The sequence below is a fragment of the Camelus bactrianus genome, chromosome 6 (assembly GCF_048773025.1).
Source record: "Camelus bactrianus isolate YW-2024 breed Bactrian camel chromosome 6, ASM4877302v1, whole genome shotgun sequence".
Lineage (NCBI taxonomy): Eukaryota > Metazoa > Chordata > Mammalia > Artiodactyla > Camelidae > Camelus > Camelus bactrianus.
In genome coordinates, this window is record NC_133544.1 from 1077128 (window position 1) to 1090048 (window position 12921).

Below are 12921 nucleotides of genomic sequence, written 5' to 3' on the forward strand. Positions count from 1 at the left end.
TCCTGGAGTAGGAGTCGCCCTGGCCTGCAGACTCCAGTTCCGAGGGTGGTGTCGGGACTGCAGCTGCAGCCGGGCCTGCGGTCTGAGCATTGGCAAAATTCTGGGGAGGAGCCTGAGCCATGTTTTTACATTTTTAGATCACTGGAGGGTTTTCTCCACTCTCCGTTCCAGGTCTTCCTGCTGCCTCTTCCCTAGCCTTTAAGGGCCCAGAATACTCCCAGAGTGCGTACTCAGCTGCCCTGCGCAACCTCTGGACTTGGTGGCAGGGACCCCAGAGTGCCCGCCAGAGGCCTTCTCACTTCCTATCCCCGCCCCCTTCTGGGAGAGGCTGCCTTTCCCTGGGGGGACTTCCTGCAGCTCACCCCCTGCCCTTGGCATCTACTCCGAGTGCTCAGCGAAGACAGAGGCCTGGAGGACAGGCCTGGACTGTCCACTGGGGCTGCTCAGGACTGGACCCTGCTGGCCCAGCGAGGAGCCAAGCCTTGCTTGCTGCGGCTGGGCCCTCTCCCTCTGCTCCGCCACTGGTGCTAAGAGCGGCCATGGCCTCGTCCACTGCTTGCTTCAGGTGTCTTGAGTTTGTCTGTATCGTCAGCTCTGTGTACTTTAAACTGCGGCCTTGTAGCTGACTGGGCTTGTTCTGGTCAGGGTGAGCGACTGCCTCTTGTTCGCTGTACATCTGAATCAGAGGTGACCAGTCAGCACTTACCTGTGTGCCAGTCTCTCCCGGTTCAGAAAGTCCCCTCCTGGGGCAGATGGCCTTGGCAACAGGTCACAGACTCAGGGCCAGACTTGGTTCCTGATTAGATGGGGAGTGGGGAGGGGGGCAGGGCTTCTGGTTTGAGGACTGGGTAGCGGAGGAGCACAGTGGGGATGGGAATGGAACTGAGATTTGGGACCTGCGGAATCTGGGGCTCTTGTGGGGACAGTCCTGCTGGACACTGCGCTGGGGAGGGGGCATGGCTTACAGCCAGCAGGGCAGGAGGGCAGCTGTGGGGACAGTCAAGTGCCAGCATCCAAGTTTGAATCTGGGGGGGAGGAGGCCGAGTGGCCTCATTGGGGCTTTCATGTCTAACTTCAAGCAAAGGTGGGAAGTGACAGCACGTCCCAGCTGGCCTCTGCCGGCGGGGGCCCCAGTGCAGGCGCTGCCCTTGATGGAAGCAGCACGGCAGAAAAGCAGGTTCCAAATTCCCACTTTTTTCTGGCTGAAGATGAGAGCGTAAGACAGATTTCCCAAACATAGGGCACCAAAAAAATCTGTTACCCTTAACATAAGCCTTGACATGACAGGTGGCCTGTGGGGGGTGCTGGGGTGCAGGGTGACACTAGGGTCCTCCTCCCAAGTGACAGGTGACATCTGCTGTCACCACTGTGTCCCGGCTGTGCCACTGACGCCTGCATTGATGGAGCTGTGGTCTCCCAGCCTCGAGGGGCCTTGGGGGGGACAGTGACGGCTGGGGCCCCACTCTGTGTGTGTGCCAGTCCTGCCCGCCTGACACCCAGGCCTCTCCGAGGGACCGCAAGGGCTGCCTGGCAGGCTGGCATGACAGGGTTTCCAGCCCAAGTCCCCAAGGAGCGGGCGATTCAGCAAGAACACAGCTCGTCCAGGCTGTTTTACTTCATAAAATTTTACAAGTCAGTGCCGATGGCTGGGCTCTGCCCTGGGAAGGGGGTTTCCTCAGCCGACGACCAGGGAAGCTTGCCCACTGGCAGGCAGGCAAAGGGGGGTGCAGGCGTGGACGAGCTCACACACTGTGGGGAAACAGCACCCCCTGCCCCGCCCCCCGCCTCATGCCCTGCAGCCCTGGAACCCGGGGCTGGGGACAAGCGCAGTTGTAACGCACGCAGGACCTTCCAGGTCCCAGGACGGCTGCTTCAGGGGACAGTCCCAAACACGGGCTGCCTGGACGGTGCAGGGCAGGTGGCCAGGCGCCTTCACTGCATTGGGGCCCCAGACTCAGGAGCCACCACTGTTCCTCAGGCTGGGGTGGGGCTCCTGGGGACACAGGTGAGGACTAGCTCTGCCCAGGGACAAGGGGCACCCTGTCCAGCAGAGCCTCAGCCCCACAGGAGCCAGCGGGGAGGGGGGGGGCAGGGTGGGTCCCTGGACCACCCTGCCACAAGATAGTTCTGGTTTCCAGCACCAAACCAAACTCGTAAGATAATGGAAAATTCCTCATAAAGATACAAAGTCCTTCCGCTTTAGCAAACATCACTGTTAAACAATGTCATTTTTAGATTACGTGGAGTGAAAATCTTCTTTTTCCGTGGAATTGTGAACTGCCGGTTTCCGTGGAAGGGGGTCTTCAGGAAGAGGCTGTATGTGATCAGGCTGCCCTGTCTGCTGCCAGGTGTCCCTGTGAGCTGGCAGGACAGAAGGACGGGTCGGGGCCAGCACATGCACCATGAGAAATGCCAGCGGCCTGTCTGTCCCCTGAGGTGGCCGCGCCTGCCGCTGGGCCCCCGGGGTCTATACCCAGTGTTGTCACCACGGAGGTGCAACAGACAGAAGTGCACGGCTGTGACTCCTGAAGCACCTGCCCCAAGGGGGACACACTCTGCCCCAGGGCCATGTCGGCCCCCTCCTCCCAAGGGTTCTGGACCCTGGCCTGTGGCCCCCACTCCAGATCAGAGCCTGGTGGCAGACACACCACCGTGTGCTGTCCCATCTTCTCCCAGGGTCGGGGTGCGTCCAGAGCAAACCCCAGCTGAGCTGCTCATCCTGGGCATCTGGAGGACAGGCCCCTCTGGGCCTAGTCATGGCCCTCCACCCCCAACACCTGGTCCGGAGGTGGGAGGGAGACCCTGCTCCAGGGGAGGCTTCTCCTCGGCCTGGTAAAGCCCCTTTCCAGTCCCCTTCCTCCCGCCTGGGCCCCACCCTGACAGGCAGTGCTTGCGGGTCTAGCAGAGCCTTTGGACCACGGAGGAAAGCTGCTGCACGGACCCTGCGGCCACCCAGCCCTGGGGCCGGGCCTGCCACCCTCCTAGCTGCCCGGCTCAGCTCCGACCGGCTCACCTGGGTCTGGATCAGGGCTCCGCAGTGCGGCAGACGGCAGCTACGTGCCGTGGACTCTGCACGCCCCTGGAGGTCTGGGTCCTCCTGCGTGTGGCCCTGGCCTGTGGAACGGCTCTGAGGGAGCAAAGCAGTGTGGGCCGGAAGGAAGGGCGCTGGAGGGTGCTTTTCCCCCATTTTTCCTTTTTACCCCAGGCCCTTCAGTGTGTCTCCCTGTAAACCAGCACTGGTGGCCAGCCCGCCCCGCCCCTACCCCTCACCACAGAGCCCCTTCTCAACCGAGGTCTTTGCCGCCCCCTCCCCGTTTCCATGGGAGGAAGACCCGGCAGCTGGCGGCCCTTGTCAGGGTCCAGCCCCGTGTGGCCCTGGCAGCCACTCCTGTGCCCATGTTCCCCCGGCCTGCCTGCTGGCCCCTTCTGCATTTCCCATGCCTGAAAGTTTCCATAATACTAAAAATGGAAAAAGGTCTTTGCCAACTTGGTTACTGAAAGACAGCCCTCCTTGCAACTTGCATGTTCTCTGATAACTCCTGAGTCATGTAAGTTGGGTCTCGAGGAGACTGGTCAGCCATGGCCCTTGCCGTGGCCTTCCTGAGCCTTTCCCACCCCATCTTTGCTCTGGTTTTGCCGCCTCCCACCTCAGAGGACCTGCCTGAGCTAACCCCACACCTCCGCCTACACCCGCTGTGGACCCTGACCATGTTCATGCTGGAGCCCCGGCCCCACGCCCCCCACCTGCAGAAGCTCCCGTGGCGCAGATGCGCCCTGCAGCCCCCAGCAGAGAGCGATCCCCTATCCACCCTCCACGGCTACTCCTGGGCAGCCTGCTGCAACATCACCATGTTCTGCCCTGCACCCCTGGCACCGGGCGCCGAGGGCAGGGCTGCACTTGGATGCCCGTTGGCCTGGCACAGGGCAGGTGTGTAATGAGTCAGACAAGGGGCCCCCACCCTGCTTCGCCCCTCCCCTGCCTCCCCTGCCAGAGTCACCCCCTGAGGAAGTCAGGGTCCTGGGCAGGTGTGCCCCTCTACAGACCTGCACGTTTTCCCCACTAGCAGCAAGGCCCACCCGCCCTCGTCCCGGTGGGGGACCCTGAGATGTGCTGTGGCCACAGGGTGGCTGGAAAGTTGCTGTGAAGTCCAGCCGACCCCTAGGAGACTCCCAGCCACCTCCACCTATGTCACTTCACCTTCTGAGCAGCATCAATTCTGAGAACAAGGAGGAAGTTTTCCTGGCAGCGGGACTCACTCCAGAGACATTGGGAAGTCAAAATGGTCTTGGAGTTCTGAAGAGCTCTCCAGAGTTTTCTAGATTCAGAACTGGAAAAGAGGTGCAATCATTATAGGGCAACCTAGAAAGGCTTCAGAATGGAAGCACAAGGGCGCCTGGCCTGTTAGAGTCCTGAGAACAGAGCCCGGCCATCTCACTTGTCTGCTCATTTATTCAGACACCCACTACCCTGCAAGTGCCCAGCACTGCCCCTCCTTCCTGCTTGATTCCGCCCCACAGAGCACATGCCTAGTGCTAAGTGGCTCGTTTCATCACTGAGTTTCTCCTCCAAGGGCAGAAGCTCTGCGAGACCAGATATTTTTCTGATCTTGTTCCCTGATGATCTCGAGTGCCTAGAGCCATGCTGGGTGCCACAGAGACGCTCAAAACCGGGAGGAGAACGGCTGCCCAGAGGAGTGAACACGAGTGTCTGCTGCAGCCTCCAGGAGAGAAGGCAGGGCGGGTGCACAGATAGCTACAGTGGGAACAGATGCCCCAAGTAGAGTCACTTCCAGACCGCACGTAACTCCATAGTGTTCCTGTCACCCATCATCCAGTCTGCCCGGTCCCAACACCAGGACCACCTCTGGGTGCCCCAGAATCATGCCGCCCGCTTGCCAGCCTGGAGCATGACCTGGGGAGGCAGCATGTCCACAGGGCACGCCAGCCCCCTGGGCCAGGCTCTGGCCTCTGTGCCCAGGCCTCTGCCAGGCGTGCCCTGGGCAGGCGTGGGCTTGGACCCCAGCCAGAGCTCAGGAGGTCTGCCCGCACAGCTCTCTGCCGAGGTCTCAGCCTGATCAGCAGGGCATGGGGGGGGGGGGCAGGGAGGCCAGCTCCCACCCGCCTTCACCCCTCCCTCTGGGGCCTGGGTCCAGCTGGTCTCAGGCTATCGCTTAATTGAGTTAAACTGATTGTTCTCTCAGTGCTCAGTAAAAGGGCGTCGTAGAAAGTGGCCATCTGCAAACAACTGCCTCTGTGATTTCTCTTAGGGACCTGGCCAGGGGGTGTCAGGCTGCCAGGCACCCCAGGAGCACAGGAGGGCTGATACCCCTGGCTGAGAATGTCTCCAGGGCACTGGCTAGGGAAGGGGGGCAGGGGCGGGGCCTGAGGGGAGGGGCTGTGGCAGGGCATGCACCTGAACCTGGGCTACCTGGTCCTTTGGCCCTGGGACCAAAGGTGGCAGAATTTCAGGAGAGACAACACTCTACAGAGGTAAAAACAAAAGACCCCCGCGTCCACCATTTCGACCAAACGCATTACTGCTGAGCGGCTGGGAGAAATATTAGCTCCTGCTTAAGTTCCTTACCACAGTGTCTGCACAGGTTCAAGGCCAGGTGCTTCTTCCTTGCTTGCTTCTAAGAAACCGTCTAAGGTGGAAACAGCTTCAGTTACCTGCTGGATGGGCACTTCTTGAAAAGCAAACTTAAAAATGTTCTCATAGCTGAGAAGGAGCTGAAAAAGAGAAAAAAAATACCAAAGTCAGGAGAAATACATACGTTATGTCACCTTATTCCAAATATATAATTTGGGTACAAATGAGATTTGTAAACGATGATACCGTTACTGCTATTATGACATGACGTGTTCCTGCCTAACAATCCCTGCTTGACGCAGAATCATGCAGCGAAGACCACAGACTGTGTGGGGAGAGTGCAGTTAGGACACAACTGATGAACTTCATCAGTGACACATGGGAAAAGAGAGGCTCCCAGCAAAAACGTGAGCAGTCTTCCCACGTGTTGAGGGAGAAACCCACCCCTCCTCCAATAAACAGCACTTCCCAGAAAAAGAGCTAAAGTGCGCAGGTTGTGAGTGGGTGGGAAGTGCTGGAAGGTGGGGACCCTAACCCCCATGAGGAGCGGTAAGGCACACCCAGGTGGGCTGGGAGAAGTGGGAGTGTGTGTGGTGTATGTGTTTGCACGGGCCTCCATTCAGCAGGTGCATTTACCTGGTGTTTCCTGCAAAGTTCACATTATGATCAGATTGTTCCCTGATACATTAATTGAGTTGGAAGACAGTCCTGTCCTGGAGGTTAGGGCAGAGAAAGGGGGCTGAGTCCTGGGCTCTCCAGGCTGTCTCCAGCACCTGGTCACTAAACACACACTGAAATGTGGCCCTTGGTGGGGCTTTCCAATTAAATAGATTAACGACTCCGACAAAATGCACTTCACCCACATGCCCTGAACTGGGCCAGGAGAGCACAGCCTGGTTGATGGAACGTGGGCAGATGGGAAGGTGGAGGCGGGAGGCAGATGTGGCCAGACCCGGGAGGAGTGGGCACAGAAGGCGCCCAGCTCCCGTGTTGCCCCCTGGGGCGATCCATTTCTGCAACCTTATGTTATCTCTGGCTTAGGAGGACAGGACAGCCAGCCATGTGGCCCACGACCAAGGCCTAGAGAGCAGCAGACCCCCTCCCTGGCCAGCCCACCAAAGCCTGAGGTCCACGGGCCTTTCAGCATATAAAACACTTCCTTTGCAACATGGTGAAGATGAGTACTTTAGAAATACCTCAGAAGGTGAGACGGTGGCGGTTCCCGTCGCCCAAGGTCCACCCTGGTGAGGCTGGCGAGAACCATACTCCTTTGGGGCAGAAGTGGTTCTAGGCAGCTGAGTCTCTGCGGGCCTCTCTGGGAGCTCAAAGGACCGAGAGAATTGTTCAGACTTGGCCGAGGACTCCCTGAAGCCTTCAAACTCCCCCCAGGCACCGCTGCGTTCCCCTGGGTCTGGGCCACCGGCACTGCGGGTAGGTAAGCCCTCGCCACGCCCAGAGACCCTGGCGGCCCCGCCCGAGGAGGGAAGGAGGGAGCAGGTCTTCGCCCACTGCCCAGCGTCACCGCTCTGCCTCCCAGGTGCCGGGCTTGCACCGCTGTCTTTAGAAACCTCCCCTGCTTCCTCTGCCAGTTCACTCAAAAACGCGCAGAGAGGGGGCATCTGGCCAGCTGCCCCCCCAGCTCCTGTTGGCCTTGTGTGTTGGTGCCGCCAGGTCCGCACAGACCCGCTGGGAAGACGCTCGGGAGACATAGACACTGCTGTGCCGGAGCTGCCCAGGGCTGGACAGGCCCGGCGGTCGCCTGCTCCCCAGTGCTCAGCGGCTGCCGGCGGCTTCCTCAGGAGTACTGACGGCCCGGTGTGGGAGCAAAGTCGCTGTGGAACGGACACAAATCACGTACACAATCTGATCACCCAGGGGAAAGTGACGGGAGCCGCTGCCTAGCTTCCTCCTCCACACGCTGGGCGACGGTCCAGCACAGGGGCGTGTCCTAGAGACCAACGAGGTGCTGGGGGTCAGCATGGCCTGGGAAGGTGGACGAGCTGCGGGGTCCTGCCTGGGCCGCGGTGGGCAGGGGTCTGCGGCGCCCAGTCTGGCAGAGTCGGGGAGAGTCGCGGCGCCCGCGGGAGGGCGGCGCCCCGGGGTCCCTGAGAGTTGGGTCGGGGGCTCGGGTAGACCCTTTGCGGGGCGGACTAAGGTCCGAGGCGGCTGCTGAGGTCCCCCCGCTCGGGCCTGGCCTGGGCTCTCGAGAGGAGGACTCGCAACCCCAGCGCGCTGGGACCCCGGCGTCCGGCTCCGGCCGGCACCCACCTCGGCCGCGTCGCCACCTCGGCCCCCGTGTGCAAGCAGCTGCCCCGCGTCCCCTCGGCCAGCGCCGGCACGTTGCCTGGCAACGACGCGAGCCAGCCACGCTTCCGGCGCTCGCAGCCCTGACGTCAGCACGCCGGCGCCGCGGGGGCGTGGCAGCGCCAGGCCCCGCCCCTGCTGCGGCGGAGCCTGGAGAACCCGGGTGTCAGGAGAGAGCGGCACTTCAGCCGCTGTGCGAAGAGAGGCTCGTGTTTCATTAAACGAGCCCCCTGTGCCGCTGCCCAACGTGCAGCGCACGCCTTACACGGCCCCGGGCCGGGGGTGAGCGGGCGCCTGCTGCCCCCACCGTCGACACCGCTACACCCCGATGCCCCGCGGCCAGCTGCTGCCCTCCGACCCTGGCCTCCCTGGCCGCCCTCTCGTGCCGCTGCCCCGCTGCAGTGGTGGTGGTCGGCGGTGCCTGTGTAGCCGTGTGATGTCTTCTCCACGAGGGCCGTCTGTCTTGCCAAATCCTGAATCTCCAGAAGCTAGTCCTTCCAAGTGTAGGTGGATGAGGGTCCGCTGCCTGCGGGCAGGAGAGGGTCGCCACCCCTCCCTCTCGGGTCCCATGTAGTCCCCCCGATTCTCGACCTGGTCACCAGCCAGCCCCAAGGCAGAGCAGGGCCAGTCTGGGCCCCAGGGCAAGGGGCACTAATGGGCCAGCCTTGCCTCCTGCCATTGCCCTTCCCGGGGCATTCCGGGCCTTTCCCCATCTCCCCATCCCAGTCTCATGGAATCAGCCCTCCTCAGATGTGGCCATCAGGCCGTGGCTGAAGCGCTGATCCACACCTTGTCCCTGGAGTCTTCCTGGGACCTGCCTGGGCCCTGTCCTGTTTGCATGAATCACCTGCTCTCTCCCTAGTCCCTCTCAGCCAAGCTACTGAAAATTTCCATTTAAAAAATTACCAGATGAGATCATTCTCTGAAGCCTGGACCTCAGCCATCTTCCTCTCTTCCCCGCTTCTTGAGGGGCACAACCACCAGCAATGCAGTGTTTTGAGCGATGCAGTCAGACTGCCCAGCGCTGAGCAGACACCAGGATGACCCTGCAGGAAGGTGACCAGACACTGGCTCTCTCCTGCCTCGACATCACCCAGGGAAAGCAGTCCCCTGCTGTCCACCCATTGCTTGGACCCCCACCCCCACCCCATCCACTGTCCTGGCCATCCTCACAGTCCAGGCAGCTGGGAAGGGGTAGGAGGCATGTCGTCCTCATGTAGAGGTGAGCAAACAGGCCCAGGCCCAAAGGCCTGAGCGAGAAGGGTTGTTGGGGCGCAGACCAGGCCTTCTGACCCCACACCCTGTCTGGACATCAGTGAAGAGTGAGGCCTCTGTGAGCCTCCAGGGACAGAATGAGATGACCTAGGCACCACGCAGGCCCAAGGCGGGTTGCTCTGCATTACCTGGTGTGGAAGCTGAAAACACCTCCCAGAGGAGCCCACAGCCTGGCTCCCAGCACCTGTGAACACGGGACCTTACAAGGGAGAAGGACTTACAGACATGATTAAGTTAAGGCTCTCAGATGGGGAGATGGTCTTGGGTTAGGCCATTGAATTCAGTGTCATCACAGGGGTCCTTGCAAGAGGAAGAGGGAAAGCTCAGAGTCCGAGAGAGAAGATGGCAAGACAGAAGCTGAGGTCAGAGAGAGGCAGGACCATGAACCAAGGAGTGTAGGCGGCCTCTAGAAGCTGGAAAAGGCAGGGACGTGGGTTGCCCCTGAAACACACCTCCAGAAGGAACACAGCTCTACCGACACCCGAAAGTGTAAGAGAATAAATGAGGGCTGCATATGTGGTTATTTGCTGTAGCAGCCACAGGAAACTCAGATACCTGGCTGACTCCTGGACACCCCACCAAGGATGTGCTGCCTTGGGGAGCCATGACTCAGAGGAGGCAGCAGAGGTGACCCCGACAGGGGGGCCTGGCCCTGACTGCAGGAGAGGGGCGGCCTGAGTAGTTGACCGTGGTCCCTGGCTCCCCAGGCCAGTGTCTGGGCGGACTGGGCATAGCATGGGGCACTAGACGAGGTCCAGGCCTCTAGGAGGGCGGGCGAGGAGGGCAGCTGTTGAAGTTTGAAAGGTTTCACCCGCTGGGGGAGACTGGCCAGAGGGGGCAGGTCCCCCCATTAAAGTGGGGGTGTGGGGGACCCAAGCCATGACTCGCTGAGGTGCTGTGAGGGGGATGCAGTGTGGTCAGGAGAAAGAGCCCATGTGAACTCTGCCCTGAGTCCTTAGGGTGAGTCGAGGAGGGCGCCCGTCCACAGGCTTGGAGCGGGTGCTCAGCTTGAGAGTGAGGCAGTCAGAGGCCAGGGTCCAGCAGACCTTCCACCACCGCCTCTGTGTGGGACGGCAGATGGCAGCGGGGAGGTCCCAGATGCCCCTACTCCCGTGCTGTGCCCCTCCAGCTGGGCTGGGCTAGGGCAGGGACAACAATGGCAGAGCTATTTTTGCTTGCAGTACTGTGGCTGCCCTACAGAGACATCAATGATTGATGCTCTGGGCATCCCTGCTTGCCTGGAGAGCAGCCAGCCAGGCGGGTGGGGACAGGCTGGGGGCTCTGCTGAGCAGCTGGGGCCAGCAGAGGTATGGTCAGCAGCCCCAGTTCCTCACCCTGGCCCCACTAGTGCCCTGCACCCCCAGTACATGGGTATCTAGCCTCCGGAGGCTGCAGGCAAGCCTGAGACCTTTGACCACTGGGCTGGGGTGTGGCCCCCAGGGTGGAGGAGGTGGAGCCCCTACATCATAACAGGAGAGAGCATGGGGTGCTGCACAAGCCCCATGGGCCACCTCCTGCCCGTACGGGGTGACACTCAGAAACGGTGTGGGGCAAGGGGGGCTGTGAGTCGGCCCGAGTCTCCATGCTTCTGGAGGGGCAGCTATTCCCGAGCCATGCTGGGCTGCTCTGGCCTTCTGCAGTAGGGCATCTGTCCCCAGAGGGGGACGTTGGGACAGGCTGTAGTGGAGCGTGAGGCCAGGAGCTCCTTGTGGCACAGGGCTCTGCGGCAGGAGCATGGCTGGCTTTGGCTGGAGAACAGGGAGGTTGAGGGGTGGCATAGCTGGGCTTCAGAGGCCCTACCCGGGGCTGCCTTCTCTCTGTCCAGCCCTGTGATCCCAGGGCCTGGCTGGGAGGAGGGATCAGGCAGGAGGAGGCAGGGCCCAGTCTGGCTGGCCCTGGGGGTGAGGGCCAACTTGTGGGTAGTCTCCCTCTACACAGCTGCCCCCTGTCATCTGTGGGTACACTGCCTGAGGGGTACACCCTCCCAGAGATGAAATGGTGCACAGCTGTTGATGCCAGCCCTCTGCCTCAGAGCAGGCAGGAGAGGGGAGGGGGCAGCCCCTTGGGCTAGGTGGGGTGTCTCTGCCCACCCCCATCCTGAATCTGGGGCCCTGAGGCAGTGCTGAGTCAATTCTTAGGCTGCAGAGTGAGCTAGGCCCCAGCAGGAAAATGTAAGCCCGCTCAGCCCTCACCAAAGTCAAGGGCACATGTGGCCCCAGGGAGGTCCCTGACCCAGCCTTCCCAGAGCCCTGGCTGGCCAGGGTCCCTGGGACCACCCAACTGCACAGGGACTGGGCCTGGGCAGGGACTGTCCACATAGGGGCCCGCGGTGTGCACCTCAGCTCTCTTTCAGCGGCCAGGTGAGACCCCCTCCTCTGGCCTCTGCTTATGGGGGGTCAGGGAGATGCCCAAGGCTCCATCCTCCCCTCCCTGCGTTGCAGACAGGAGCCACCACTGCCCTGGGTGCATCATGCTGGGCAATCGGGACGAGTCACAAGGGATGAGGCCCCTTCAGTTGGATGGGGGCCAAGGATCCACATGACTGCACCAAGGTCACATCCCTATTAGGGCAGGGAGACCGAGAGCTTGTGCCGATTGCACGGACTGCCCCTTGTTCCCAGGCCCGCACAGCCAGAGTCATGCCCACAGAGGACAGTCAGGCGGAGACCCCCTGACAGGCCTGGGCAGATGCCAGATACACCTGGGGGCACAGACAGCTCTCTCCCTGCGCCCACGAGTCATAGATTCCCATATGGACAGGGTAGGGTCTCTGGCCCCAGGGCAATGCTGCCTGGCCCAAGAGAAAACACCAGGGCAGGAGGAGTGAGACCCAGGCCCCAGGGTCCCCCACCTGAAGGACAGGTCTGCGCCTCATGGTGCCATGGGCTTGAGGGGCGGGAGGCTGCCAGGGCGTCTTCCTGGCAGTGATGTGTGTGTCCGCCTGACCTGCAGCTGGAAGGCTGCCCGGCTGCAGCCCGGCTAACGGGAACTGCCAGGCATGAGTCATCGGCTAGGCAGGCTTACCCGGGCCTGGCCGGCCATGCGCATCCCCGAGGGAGCCCAGGATGGGTGTGCACCTATCTGTGCACGTGTGTGTGTCTGCATCCCACTGTGCATATGCCGGCACTTGGGCCCGAGTGGCTGCATGTGTATGAGCGTGTTCCCAAGCATCTGTGTGTGTGTGTGCCTGTCTATGGGTGGGGGGACATATCCAAGCAGACCTGTGTATTGGTGCGAGTGTGTGTCATCTCACCTACAAGTGTTTGTGTGTCTCTGTATTTTTGTGTGGCCCTCCCTCCCATTGCAGCCTGGCCTCTTTCTGCCCTGGGAAAAGTTGTGTGTGTGTCTCATCCATCCATTCCAGCACTGCCAGCACCATTCCAGGGCAGCTCCCAGGAAGGGTCCCGTTGGTGGTGGTTGCGCTCTCCCAGGTCTGTCCTGGCCCAGGCTCCCCACCCCGAACCCCAGCAGGACCTGCACCCCCGCGATTTCCTTCCTCAGGTCTGCACCAGGCTAGGCCTCAGCTAACTCCCTACTTCCTCGGAAAACAGGACTCCCTCTTGCCCCCTCACTTCCCAAGACATGCCACCCTCTGCCCAACACCTAAGCTAGAGCCCAGGTGGCCCCCACCGGTCCCCACTCCAGTCTTCACCAAGTCCCCTCTTGTAGCTTCCAGAACATCCCACATCCCTCTCCCTCATCACATCCCTTCCCTGGTCGAGCCCCACCCTCTTGCAGGGCTCCTGACTTCC

At 61.3% G+C, this 12921-nt stretch overlaps 1 protein-coding gene across 2 annotated transcripts; it reads right to left on the bottom strand.

Moving 5' to 3' along the window:
* Positions 1-1597: 1597 nt before the first annotated feature.
* On the bottom strand, positions 1598-7988 carry CLBA1 (clathrin binding box of aftiphilin containing 1). Of its 2 annotated transcripts, none has more exons than XM_074364871.1 (6): positions 7859-7988; positions 6787-7538; positions 5585-5730; positions 4199-4328; positions 3014-3127; positions 1598-2361 (listed from the first exon to the last, which is right to left on the bottom strand). In XM_074364871.1, the coding sequence occupies exons 2-6, from the start codon at positions 7297-7299 to the stop codon at positions 2200-2202; spliced, it is 1065 nt and encodes a 354-aa protein (XP_074220972.1). In that variant the 5' UTR covers positions 7300-7538; positions 7859-7988; the 3' UTR covers positions 1598-2199. The 2 variants fall into 2 exon arrangements, with proteins under 2 accessions (XP_074220972.1, XP_074220973.1); XM_074364872.1 differs by having other exon boundaries at positions 6787-7422; positions 7859-7982.
* Between the last annotated feature and the right edge of the window lie 4933 nt (positions 7989-12921).

Excerpts from the sequence above, each read along its gene's own strand:
- CLBA1 (XM_074364871.1), bottom strand. The coding sequence starts at position 7,299 with ATGTCTCCCGAGCGTCTTCCCAGCGGGTCTGTGCGGACCTGGCGGCAC. Across the intron at positions 5,731-6,786 it reads CCACCGTCTCACCTTCTGAG|CTCCTTCTCAGCTATGAGAA; the intron begins GTATTTCTAAAG and ends TCTCTTTTTCAG. Across the intron at positions 2,362-3,013 it reads GAGCCCTGATCCAGACCCAG|CTCACAGGGACACCTGGCAG; the intron begins GTGAGCCGGTCG and ends CTGTCCTGCCAG.